Source organism: Cynoglossus semilaevis, chromosome 16 (genome assembly GCF_000523025.1).
Source record: "Cynoglossus semilaevis isolate Cse_v1.0 chromosome 16, Cse_v1.0, whole genome shotgun sequence".
Lineage (NCBI taxonomy): Eukaryota > Metazoa > Chordata > Actinopteri > Pleuronectiformes > Cynoglossidae > Cynoglossus > Cynoglossus semilaevis.
The window spans coordinates 16,839,292-16,850,673 of record NC_024322.1 but is presented as its reverse complement, the minus strand read 5'-3'; the positions used below and the strand labels follow the sequence as shown (position 1 = coordinate 16,850,673).

General features: G+C 46.4%; 1 protein-coding gene across 1 annotated transcript in view; it reads left to right on the top strand.

Moving 5' to 3' along the window:
• Nucleotides 1–11,382, top strand: part of LOC103392451 (striated muscle preferentially expressed protein kinase-like) — a 24,714-nt gene that overhangs the window by 11,098 nt on the left and 2,234 nt on the right. Inside the window, 32 exon segments of the mRNA XM_025063805.1 lie at nt 2–77; nt 319–508; nt 593–822; nt 900–1,019; nt 1,121–1,225; nt 1,516–1,722; nt 1,826–1,949; nt 2,140–2,312; nt 2,397–2,509; nt 2,600–2,768; nt 2,858–2,954; nt 3,241–3,441; nt 3,562–3,619; nt 3,736–3,813; nt 3,922–4,094; nt 4,191–4,217; nt 4,355–4,507; nt 4,658–4,700; nt 4,802–4,870; nt 4,962–6,479; nt 6,514–7,726; nt 7,826–7,975; nt 8,137–8,253; nt 8,353–8,520; nt 8,609–8,731; nt 8,816–8,980; nt 9,093–9,582; nt 9,584–9,898; nt 10,121–10,360; nt 10,448–10,671; nt 10,773–10,848; nt 11,112–11,261. Coding sequence (XP_024919573.1) covers nt 2–77; nt 319–508; nt 593–822; nt 900–1,019; nt 1,121–1,225; nt 1,516–1,722; nt 1,826–1,949; nt 2,140–2,312; nt 2,397–2,509; nt 2,600–2,768; nt 2,858–2,954; nt 3,241–3,441; nt 3,562–3,619; nt 3,736–3,813; nt 3,922–4,094; nt 4,191–4,217; nt 4,355–4,507; nt 4,658–4,700; nt 4,802–4,870; nt 4,962–6,479; nt 6,514–7,726; nt 7,826–7,975; nt 8,137–8,253; nt 8,353–8,520; nt 8,609–8,731; nt 8,816–8,980; nt 9,093–9,582; nt 9,584–9,898; nt 10,121–10,360; nt 10,448–10,671; nt 10,773–10,848; nt 11,112–11,261 — 7,355 coding nt within the window.

Below are 11,382 nucleotides of genomic sequence, written 5' to 3'. Positions count from 1 at the left end.
GATTGAAGGACGAAATGCTCGTTTCGACTGTAAAGTCAGTGGGACGCCATCACCCTCGGTCACGTGGACTCACTTTGGTAGGATGTTGTTTTAAAATGCCTTTATAAATATATCTTTAATTCAAAACAACAACCATTAAAAACTATAAGAAAACAACGAAGAGTGCAGCATCACAGGTAAACGGTAAATCAGTGGGATTTTCTTTTTCTTTTCTTTCTTCTCTAGTGATTCCAAATGTAGACTTCAGTTACACCAGGGGGGGAAAAAACCCTCAATATATTGCTTTGCTTTGTGACACAGTCTTGTTTCTCTCCTTAGACCATCCGCTCTCAGAAAGTGAGGATGTCCGTATCATTCAGGAAGGAGGCCGCCATTCTCTGATCATTTCCCATGTGACCAATGACGATGAGGGATTTTACACCGTTATCGCCCGTAACCGTCACGGTGAGGCCGAAAGCTCGGCGGAACTTTACATCCAAGAACCACGGCCAGCTATCTCCTCACAAATGTAAGGCATTTCCCTTCCATTCTAGGATGGACTTCTGTGGGAACCTGACAACGGTCAGAGTTTATTTGTTTGTTTTTATTTCAGGGCCAAGTTGGAGAAGATGCCGTCCATCCCTGAGGAACCGGAGGTGCCGGAGAACGAGATGGAGCGTCTGACCATGCCGGACTTCATCAAACCTCTTTATGATCTGGACGTCATCGAGGGGAAGGAGGCTGTGCTGAAATGTAAAGTGGCCGGTTTACCCTACCCAACAATCGTCTGGTTCCACAACGGGAAAAGGATCGACAGCACGGAGGACAGAAAGATGACTCAGTGTAAGAGTTTCTTCATCCGCTTCGATCCACCTGTGGTTCCAAAGATACACAAACTCCTTTTCTGTTTCCTTCTGCAGTCCACGACATCCACAGTCTGGTCATCCGCTCTGTGTGCCACGCCCACGGGGGGGTCTACAAGAGTGTCATTTCTAACAAAGTAGGCAAGGCGACCTGCTATGCTCATCTCTATGTGACAGGTACCAGTGCATCACCTCCAACTGAAGCTTTGGTCCACAGTTTACACTGACTGAGAGGATCTCCCATAATCCTCAGTACTGCTGTGTCCCACTGTCCTCAGATATCCTCCCTGATCCTCCTGATGGGATGCCTGTGGTTGAGTCAATCACTGGAAAAACTGTGTCGTTGAGCTGGAAGAAACCAAGACGCCTGGACCCATCTATTGGTACAAACATTATAAAATGGTTAAATCAGGAGACTGAGGAAACGAGAGCAAGAGGGTGAATCAGAAAGTCCCAGGACTGATCTTTTTTTGTTTCCAAGGTTTCTGATTTGAATCGTTGAAATTGGCTCTAAGTGTTTGAGGCGTTTAATTAAAATGTTACCTTCAGTTTGATCATTATTATCAACCTCTAAAAATTAACAAAAATTTTAAATCACAGCAAATCCTCTCCAGTCTTTTTTATCTGCAGCTCCCATTTTTCTTGTTTAATTAGTTTTGTGACTCTTCTTCAGACCCCAGCTCGCTGATGTATGCCATTCAACAACAAGCCCTGGGCTCCATCCAGTGGACCATCATCGCCTCCGGTCTGAAGGACACCACCTACACCATCACCACCCTCTCCAAAGGCGTGCGTTATGCTTTCAGAGTTCTGACCATCACTTCCAAGGCTTTCAGCAAACCTTCTCCTGCAACTGACCCAGTGCAGCTTCTGGACAGAGGTGTCTTTTTACTTCTTTTATCCCAGAATAGAGATGAAAAAAAAATACACTCAACTCACGATACGATAGGGTTAATCATCATTTGTCCTTTCTTTCCTTTCAGGTCCTTATCTCCAGGAGTCCCCTGTGATCATGGATAAGCCAGAGATTGTTTATGTGATGGAGAACCAGTCAGTCACAATCACCGTCACCATCAGTCACGTCAACGCTGTTGTCATCTGGAAGAGGTAACTGTGTCTAGTCTGAAGGGTTTATTATGATTTAAAAGGTTTGATGTACAGTATATATAAAACATGAGAGTGAGACAGGTGTAAAAGGTTAGGACAAATGATGCAGAGGTGATAACAAGGGCAGAGTGTTTTCACTCAGACAAATGAAGGATCTGTGTCAATACATCTCGACAAATATCTTTCCCAGGAGGGGGGAGGTGCTGTCTAGTAAGCCGGGCCTGTATGAGATGGGGATGCCGGATGACGACCAGCACACGCTGAAGCTGCTGAAGGTCAAGGCTTCTGATGTGGGAGAAATCCTGTTCATGGCCTCTAACAAGTATGGCAACGACAGCTGCACCTTCAGTGTGGAGATGGCAGGTACTGCAGGTCCAAACACCTGTCCGTCTGTGTCGTCGTTTGGTCTGTGTCCAGTTTAATGCTTTAATGCTTCTCCGCCTGCAGCGCCACCAACATTTGAAACCATCATGGAGGACCTGGACGTCTGCGCTGGAGAGTTACCACAATTTGCTGTGGTCGTGGAAGGCAAACCCATTCCTGACATCTTGTGGTTCAAGGTTTGTTTTGAACAAATTTGACTTTTTTCCTTTTTTATCTCAGTGTGTAAAGTAATCCTGAACCAGAACCTGTTTTCATTTTTTTCTAAGAACGACGTCCTGCTGTCCGAGGGCAGTCATTTCACCTTTGTCTACGATGATAACGAATGTTCCCTGGTGATCCTGAACGCACAACCGGAGGACTCTGGAGTCTACACCTGCACCGCCAGGAACCTGGCAGGATCTGTGTCTTGTAAAGCCGAGCTCACGGTTCACGAAGGTAACTGGTGGTGACATAAAAAAAAAAAAACTTTCATGTATTTTGAGTAATTTCATTTATCGAAACCTAATCGCTCTCTTGTCCCGTAGCTAAAAGTAAGGAGGACTCCGTGGATGATGAGGAGACTATTCTGAGGAAAATGCGAAGGTTGACCGACTACTATGACGTCCATAAAGAAATAGGCAGGTAAGGGGTTAAAGTGGCACGAAAACTAATAACATTTACATAAAAACACGGTGCAGTCCAGTTTGTCGTTGTCCTACCATAGAGTTTGGACGTCTCACTTGTAGTATCGATGGTAAAACATGGCAGTCATTGCACCAAAAGGTCATGTGATACTTCAAATAAAAAAAACAACAACCAAATGACTTTACAGACCAATGCTGTGGTCTACACTGATGAGGCTAATAATTACATAATCAGAATTTAAAAAAAGAATCATTTTCAGCTCATCCCTTCATCTTTATTTCAGAGGGGCATTCTCCTATGTCAAACGTGTGACCCAGAAAGTGGACAAGACGGAGTACGCAGCGAAATTCATCTCCACACGGGCCAAGAAGAAAACGTCAGCTGTGAGAGAAATGAACCTGCTTTCCAAGCTTGACCACGAAAGACTGCTTTACTTTCACGATGCCTTTCAGAAAAAAAATACAGTCGTCATCATCACAGAACTGTATCCTTCTTCATTGATACGATTGATACTAGAACAGGGAACACAGGGTACCATCTGTGCCACGTGCACCCTAGGTTGAGAACCCCTGCCACTCACAATAACCTTAACACGTCTTGAAAGATGTCATGAAGAGCTGCTGGACCGGTTTATTAAGAAATCAACGGTGATGGATTCTGATGTAAGTTCTGCAAAAATATTAATTATTATTTTTAGTGAAAAAAATAAACGAATCAATGAAATTTAGTGGCAGAAAAATTGACAACGTTACTAACACATTTGTATTTTGGGAACCAGGTACAGTCATGTATAAAGCAGGTGCTGGAGGGGTTGGACTACCTCCATCATCAGAGCATCATACACCTGGACATCAAGGTTAATCAACGATTGTATAAATTACACTGAAATAAATATCACTAAAACTAACACATACAACAGTTGGCGTTTAAATCAAAAATCATTCATTAATCATTTTCTCCTCAGCCTGATAACATCTTAATGGCAGATCCACGTTCTGACCAAGTCAGAATCTGTGACTTTGGCAATGCGGTGATGACCACGCCTGACGAGGCCCAGTACTGTAAATATGGCACGCCAGAATTTGTGGCACCAGAAATAGTCAACCAGACGCCTGTGTCAAGAGCGACAGATATTTGGTAGAAAGACTTTTCATTTAAAAAAATAAAAACATGTTTTATTGTCGTAATAACATTTTCATTTATCTTCTTATTTTTGTGTGTGTGTGTGTGCAGGCCAGTGGGAGTTATTGCATATCTGTGGTGAGTTATTTCTAATAGAGGAAGACAAATTAATTTCATTCAAATTTGGATAACTAAACACTTGATGATCCCATCTGTCTTAGAACTTTTTGACTCTTTTTGACGCTGGTGATTAAAGTTCTCGTCTCTGTCGTCAGTCTGACAGGAGTTTCTCCATTCGCGGGTGAAAACGACCGCAGTTCAGTGCTGAACATCAGGAACTATAACGTGGCCTTCGAGGAGAGCATGTTTGCCGACCTTTGCCGGGAGGCCAAAGGTTTTATTATAAAGCTGCTGGTAGCCGACCGACTGTGAGTAACACAAAGACTTTGATCATTTACTTTGTAAATATTCTAAAGCTATTCAGTGAATATTCACAAAAAAAACACATTTTTCAATAAATGATAAGTTAACTATTATAAAATTAAATTGACTGAAATAAACTCTTTATTTGTCTGTAGGAGACCAGACACCCAGGAGTGTCTCAGACACCCGTGGTTCAAGGTAAAACCTCCATTTATCCACTACTTCCTTCCACAGCAAAAAAAAGTATTTTATCGATTGAAACATTTAATTTTAAATTTAAATTTTTGTTTTCCTTACAGACAACCAGTGAAGGAAAGGCTATAAGTACAGAGGCACTTAAAAAGTTTGTCTTGAGAAGGAAGTGGCAGGTATTTCCTCTGAGGCAGTTTATTTGCACATTATTCACCTCATCGTCTGTTTCATTTCAAATATGTCATACATTTCTTCTGGTCTTTTCAGCGTTCCCTCATCAGCTACAAATCCAAAATGGTCCTGAGGTCCATACCTGAACTGCTGGACGATTCCTCCAATCATATATCCATCGCCGTTGCCAGGCATCTCAAAGGGGGTTCACCTCTGCCATCATCGTCCTCAGATTCCGATGAAGATATCGACGAGCTGCCGTTTATCCCGATGCCCCTGCACATGGAATTCTCTGGATCCAGGATCTCTTTGACTGATATCCAGACCAACGACAGTGAATCCAGACAGATGAACGGGAACGGTACATCGTCAGGGTCGCCTGTTCAAACTCAGGAGATGATGGAGTGTGAAGCTCCAGAAATAGGTAAAACTGTTGAAGTCTCAAGCAAAGCAAAGAGCCGGTACCGAAGGGCGTCATCGCAAGACAATGACAAGAGTTCTTCGGACGAGGAGCCGCCGGCGGAGCTGCCCCAGAAGTCAGAGCTGTCGAGAAAACCTCTGCAGAGAGGGTCCAGCGTGGAGTCAGACAAACCAGTGAGTGGACCACGCAGAGGGGAACTCAGACGGGGGGGCTCAGCTGACAGTGCCTTGTTGCTCCGTATCAAACCAGAGGAAGAAGCTGGAGAAGGAAGTCAAGAAAACGGCAGGAAAGTTCTGAAAAAGGCCGTCTCCATGGAACTGCCGAGAAGAAGCCCCAGCCCAGGAACCACCAAAATGAGTCAGGAGGACTACGCACTTAAACTGGAAATGATGAGGCAGCGACTGCTGCGCGGTGGTTCTGTGGACAACAAGATGAGCGGACTCAGAGGGCCACTGCTGGAAACATTGGGGATGGGTGAGGAGAAACGACCGATATCTTCAGATCGGTTCACGCGGACTAATCGTTTATGTCCGCCACCTCTCGTTAGAGCTGCGTCTAGTGACTCTCCCAGAGATGATGTTTCCAAGTCTAAAGTTTTGCGCAAAAGTGCATCTTTTAGTCAAGGCGACTCAGAGCCTATAATCCTCCACCGCAGGTCAGGAGCTCCCCTGGAGATTCCCTTGGCACAGACCGAGGAACGAAGGCTGAAAGAAGCCATATCTATGTCAGCTCTAACTGAGCAAATCAACCTAAATTCTCGTCCAGTGACTCCGAGAGAACCGTCGCCAAGACCGCCCACTCCAGAATCTGTGGTGCAGGAAAGCCCGACTAAAACTGAAAGTGAAGAATCATTAATGGAAAAAGAGATAAAAACCGATGAGATAACGAGTGAGAAGATGGATGGATTGACTACAGACTGTAACTTTGATGAAAGGTCGAGCACCAGTGGCTTCTCAGAAAAGGATATGAGTATATCAGAGGAACCCATGGTTGAAGCCGAGTACGTGGACCAAAGAGTACCCACGCCTCCTTCTGTGGTCCAGTCCTCTGAACCAGAAGAGAAAATGGATGAGAAAAAAGTGAATGAAAAAGAGTGTGAAGAAAGTGAGGAGGTCATGGAAGAGGAAAAAGTTGTCAGTGTTTCTGACGTTGAAAAGGAAAATGTAGATGTTAGTGTAGAAAAGATAGAAGAAGTAGAAGAAGTAGAAGAGGTTCATATGAGTAGAGGTAGAAGAAGTAGAAGAGGTTCATATGACAGATACGTCATCTGAGATGGTTAGAACCACAAGCTCAGTGGTGCTGAGCCCAACACAGGAGAATTCTCATCCCCCAACGAGTGTCGTACCCACCTACGTCACACCCTCACTTCCTCCACGTGTTGTTCTTCCAGATGGAACGACTTCAGCATACGCAAGTATCATGCAAACCATTATGGTTCCTTCACTCCAGCCCGTCAGTGAGTCGTCAACACCGACCGCTCCAGCCTCGTCGACACCTGCAGCGTTGACTGAAACGTTTCTGTCCACACCCTCCACGGCCAACGTACCCTCAGCCCTGACAAAGCCGGCCTCCGCGTCATCCACAGAACACCCGGCTGTTTACTCAAGGGTAGCATCACCAGAGTTGATTTCAAAAGAACCCAGCCCTCCGAGGTTGGCCACACAATTTTCCTCACAACAAGAGCTTTCGGCCGGAGCAGATTTAGAAGACATTACCTCTGAAGAAGTCTTTGAGGCTCGCTTCAAAAAGCGTGAATCTTCTCTTTCGAGGAGTCTTAAGTTTTTATCCAGGTCCAGGAACGATGAAAAGTCCCTGGCGTCCTCTGACTCCACAGAGGCTGGTGAAGAGATATACAGACCTGGACCAATTGGTGCACCATTGGAACTGGGCCCAAGGAGACTAGAAGAGAAGTCCAAGTCAGTCCAGGATCTCCGTGAAGCTCAGAAAGACCAAGGCTTCATGAGGAGACTCTCCATGCGCCTGAAACGATCTCCATCCACTGAACGCAAAGAAGACTCCACCAAGGAAGAGGATTCAGGTGCCTCCAGACGCAGGCTGTCTTGGTCTCTTGGCCGAAGAGGATCACAGGACAAGAAGGAAGTGGAGATGACGCGCACGGACAAACCTGCAGATCCCTCAGCTGATCAGGATGAAAAAGAGGTGAAAAAACCTAATGAATCCCCAGTGTTGGCGATGCGAAGGAAGATTGAATCGACAGTGGCAGGGATTTCTACCAGAATTCGCAGCTACTCGGAGGAGAGGCGGTCCTTGGAGGAAAAGGAACAAAAAAGAACACCCATTCTGTCAATCCTTCGTCGTGCAACATCAGAGACCCGAAATATTAAGGTACCGAACGTTCAAAACCAGCTAGCAGCTCAGACTGGTACCTCATCAGAGTCTTTAGACACCATGTCTCCTCTGAGAGCCGACACATCCAGAGGTATTTAAAAAAAAAAAAAAAAACTCAACCTTCACGTTTCATTGTCAATAATTGTTATTTTTATATAAACTTTTATTATTTATTTTTTCTCTCTAAAAGGTGTGGAGGTGGAGCACAGATCTCGCTGGGATAGATGGGGCCTGACCAGAGGGAGGCGAGACAAGACGGTGTCACAGCCTGACATACCATCGGCAATCTCCAGAGAAAACAGTTCCATACGATCACGTCAATACTCCAAGCTAGCCTCAGGTCGGTGACGCGTTAGGAAACATTGACTGCAGTGGTACACAACAGAAACTAGTAGTGGGCGTGGCTGTGTGTGGGTTGGTATGATGTATGTGCTGTACATGTGCTGGTTATATGTATAAATATATGCCTGTTGTTCTGTTGTCTCTGGCTGTCGCTGTCAGACTTCCCTCCAGTGTTCCACATCAAGCTGAGAGATCATGTCCTGCTGGAGGGAGACCCAGTGACACTCAGCTGTCTGCCGGCTGGCAGCCCCCACCCACAAGTCAACTGGATAAAAGGTGGAGTTTTCAGATGGTTAAATACGGCTCTCAGAATTCTACAAAAGGAGAGTTGTCTGATGGATTTTTAAAAAAAATTTTGCGCGTTCGTTCCCTCAGACAAGAAGCCCCTGGAGATCGATGCCAGGATGAACATGATTGCCTGCCCTGACGGTCGGCAGCTGCTGATGATCATGCACACGACCAAGAAGGACGCGGGCGTTTATGAGTGTGTGGCTACGAACCCGCTGGCCTCCATGTCCAGCTCGTGCACAATATCTCTTGCCCGTAAGGAGAAAGAAAACACGCAGTTGTCAAAATGTCAAAATCTCTGTAAAATAACTGTAAATAAAACATCCCTGCGATGCGTCCCCAGGTCTGCCCAACCGCCCTGGAACTCCAGAGATTCCACAGAAGTATAACAACACTGCTCTGGTGCTGTGGAGACCCTCTGACACCATGGCTCCCTGCACGTACTCCCTGGAACGGAAAACTGAAGGTTATTAGAAATTTGAGATTTGAAATGTGTTTCAGTTCCCATTCAGTCCTGATGTGAATATTATGACCTGATTTTCCTCCACAGGTGAAACCAACTGGCTGATTGTGGCCACAGGGGTTGCTGACTGTTATTACAATGTAGTTGACCTGCCAGCAGGGGGCTCATTCAGATTCAGGGTGGCATGCGTTAACAAGGCCGGCCAGGGCCCCTACAGCAGCGTCTCCCAGCTGGTGAGGCTGGAGCCTTCAGGTAGGTGTTTCCAACATCCAGACCGAACGGGAACGTCACAGATAAAAGTTTTAATTTTGTGTTTACCAAAATTGACTTGTGTTTTTTTTTTCACTGTCTGTTCTAACCTAAGAACCAGTTAAATCCAGTGCTGCTGTGGTGGTGAAGACCGTCTCTGCACCGTCACCTGCTCCCCCTGTTGTGATGATGTCATCCATGAAAGTGCCTCTTATCAAACCAGCTCCAAGTAACTCTACGGTGACGGTCGCTCTGACTCCGCCCCCCTCTACCTCAGCTCCCACTGTATCAGTGACTAAGACTTCCTCTCCGATAACCATCAAACCTGCCGTTCAAGTTGCTGAGCCTCTTCCAGTCGTCACTTCCTCTGTTACTGCAGCTACAACCGCTCAACCTGCAGTTCAGACCGCCACCACAACAAGCGTCCAAACCACACCAGCCAAAGCCAAAACCACCCTGAGCATCAGCGTCAGCAAACCCCAAACCAAGCTGACGTCACCGCCTGTTGTTCCTCCCAAACCTCGAAGTCCTATGACTGCGCCCCCCAGTGTAACCACCAAGCCCCCCTCCCCAGACCCCCCCCCCGCTGCCGTCATCGGGAAACCTTCTACCGGTGTACGTGCCGGCGGCACCCGCACGACCTCCTCCGATTTGTCAACCCACTTCAACAACAACAACAACAACAACCGCCGCAGCAACAGTCACACCTGCGACCCTCTCACCGCCCGTGGTGGTGGTGCAGAGCCTGACGCCTGTGGTGCTGCAGGGAGCTGACGGCAGGGCCACCCCATCTGGACGGCTGACGCCATCGGGGCGGATCACGCCGTCTGGACGCAGGACACCGGTGGGCAAAGCCAGTGAGGGATCTCTGCGGCAGGGAGTTCCACAGAAACCCTACACCTTCATGGACGAGAAAGCAAGGTAACAACTGCTTACAGAACAGAAGGTTTTTATAACCAAACAGTGTGTGGTACACTCCCCCTGGGGGGCGCCAGAGCACTCCTGAGACTACTGTACTACTGGAACAAAACAGAGAGAGTGTTTTTTTGTTTCGTTCTTTGTTAAGAGGCTTCAGGTGTTTTTTAGATGAAGAAACATAAGTAAATCATGGTTTGCTGCGTTGTTACTTCCCCTTTCCTACAGGGGGCGCTTTGGCGTGATCCGTGAGTGCCGAGAGAACGCCACAGGAAACCTGTACATGGCCAAGATTGTTCCGTACGAGGCGGACACCAAGCAGACCGTGCTGCAGGAGTATGACATCCTCAAGTCTCTTCATCATGACAGGATCATGGCTCTGCACGAGGCCTACGTCACGCCACGCTACCTGGTGCTCATCGCAGAGTACTGCAGCGGAAAAGAGCTGCTCCACAGCATCATAGACCGGTACAGCCCGCTCACAGTCTGACCTTGTAGAAATAAAAAAAAAACAACCTTTGTCGTCAACGTAAACACCGGTGCGTTGTCTTCCAGATTCCGTTACTCTGAGGATGATGTGGTCAACTATATCCTGCAGATCCTCCAGGGTCTGGACTACCTTCACAACCGACGCATCCTCCACCTGGACATCAAACCAGAGAACATTATTGTCACCTACATGAACGTCATCAAGATCATTGACTTTGGCAGTGCTCAGAACTTCAACCCTCTTTTCCTCAAGCAGTTCAACCCCCCCGTTGGAACACTGGAGTACATGTGTAAGGGTTAGAAGTAGAAAGAATCTACAGGGGCAACAATACTGCAATATACTGCAATACTATAGACACAACGATATATTGACTTTTTTTTTTTCATGCAGCTCCAGAGATGTTGAAAGGTGACGTAGTCGGACCTCCAACTGACATCTGGAGTGTGGGCGTTCTGACCTTCCTCATGTGAGTTCTGCTTTAACAGCCTTCGTTCATTAGGTCCTTTATACAGAGAGAAGAAAATAGAACAATGTTCTTTGTTCTTCCTTCTCTGTCCGTCTGGGTTGCCATTAAACTAAAATATATATTTTCTTTTCCTTCTTAAATATGAGAAAAAATATGATCCAGAATATTCTTTGTCCAAGTTTGGTTGTTCGTTAGCATTTTTAATTAATCGAATCCATCCTCGTTGTTAAGGTTCTGGTCCAAAACTCTCTCTCACTCCTCAGGTTGAGTGGCAGATCTCCCTTCATGGACGTCGATCCTCAGGAGACTGAAGCCAGGATCCAGGCGGTAAAGTTCGACCTCTCCAAACTCTACCAGAACGTGTCCCAAAGTGCCTCTCTGTTCCTCAAGAAGATCCTCTGTAGCTACCCCTGGTAAGACTATCACCAGCCTCTGGTTCAGAAAGAAAGAAAACTCTACGTTCAGTCCAGGTCTTACTGACTGGATTATGGTGACAGTCTTGCACAGAGCTCCTTTAATCCATTTGGAATGTTT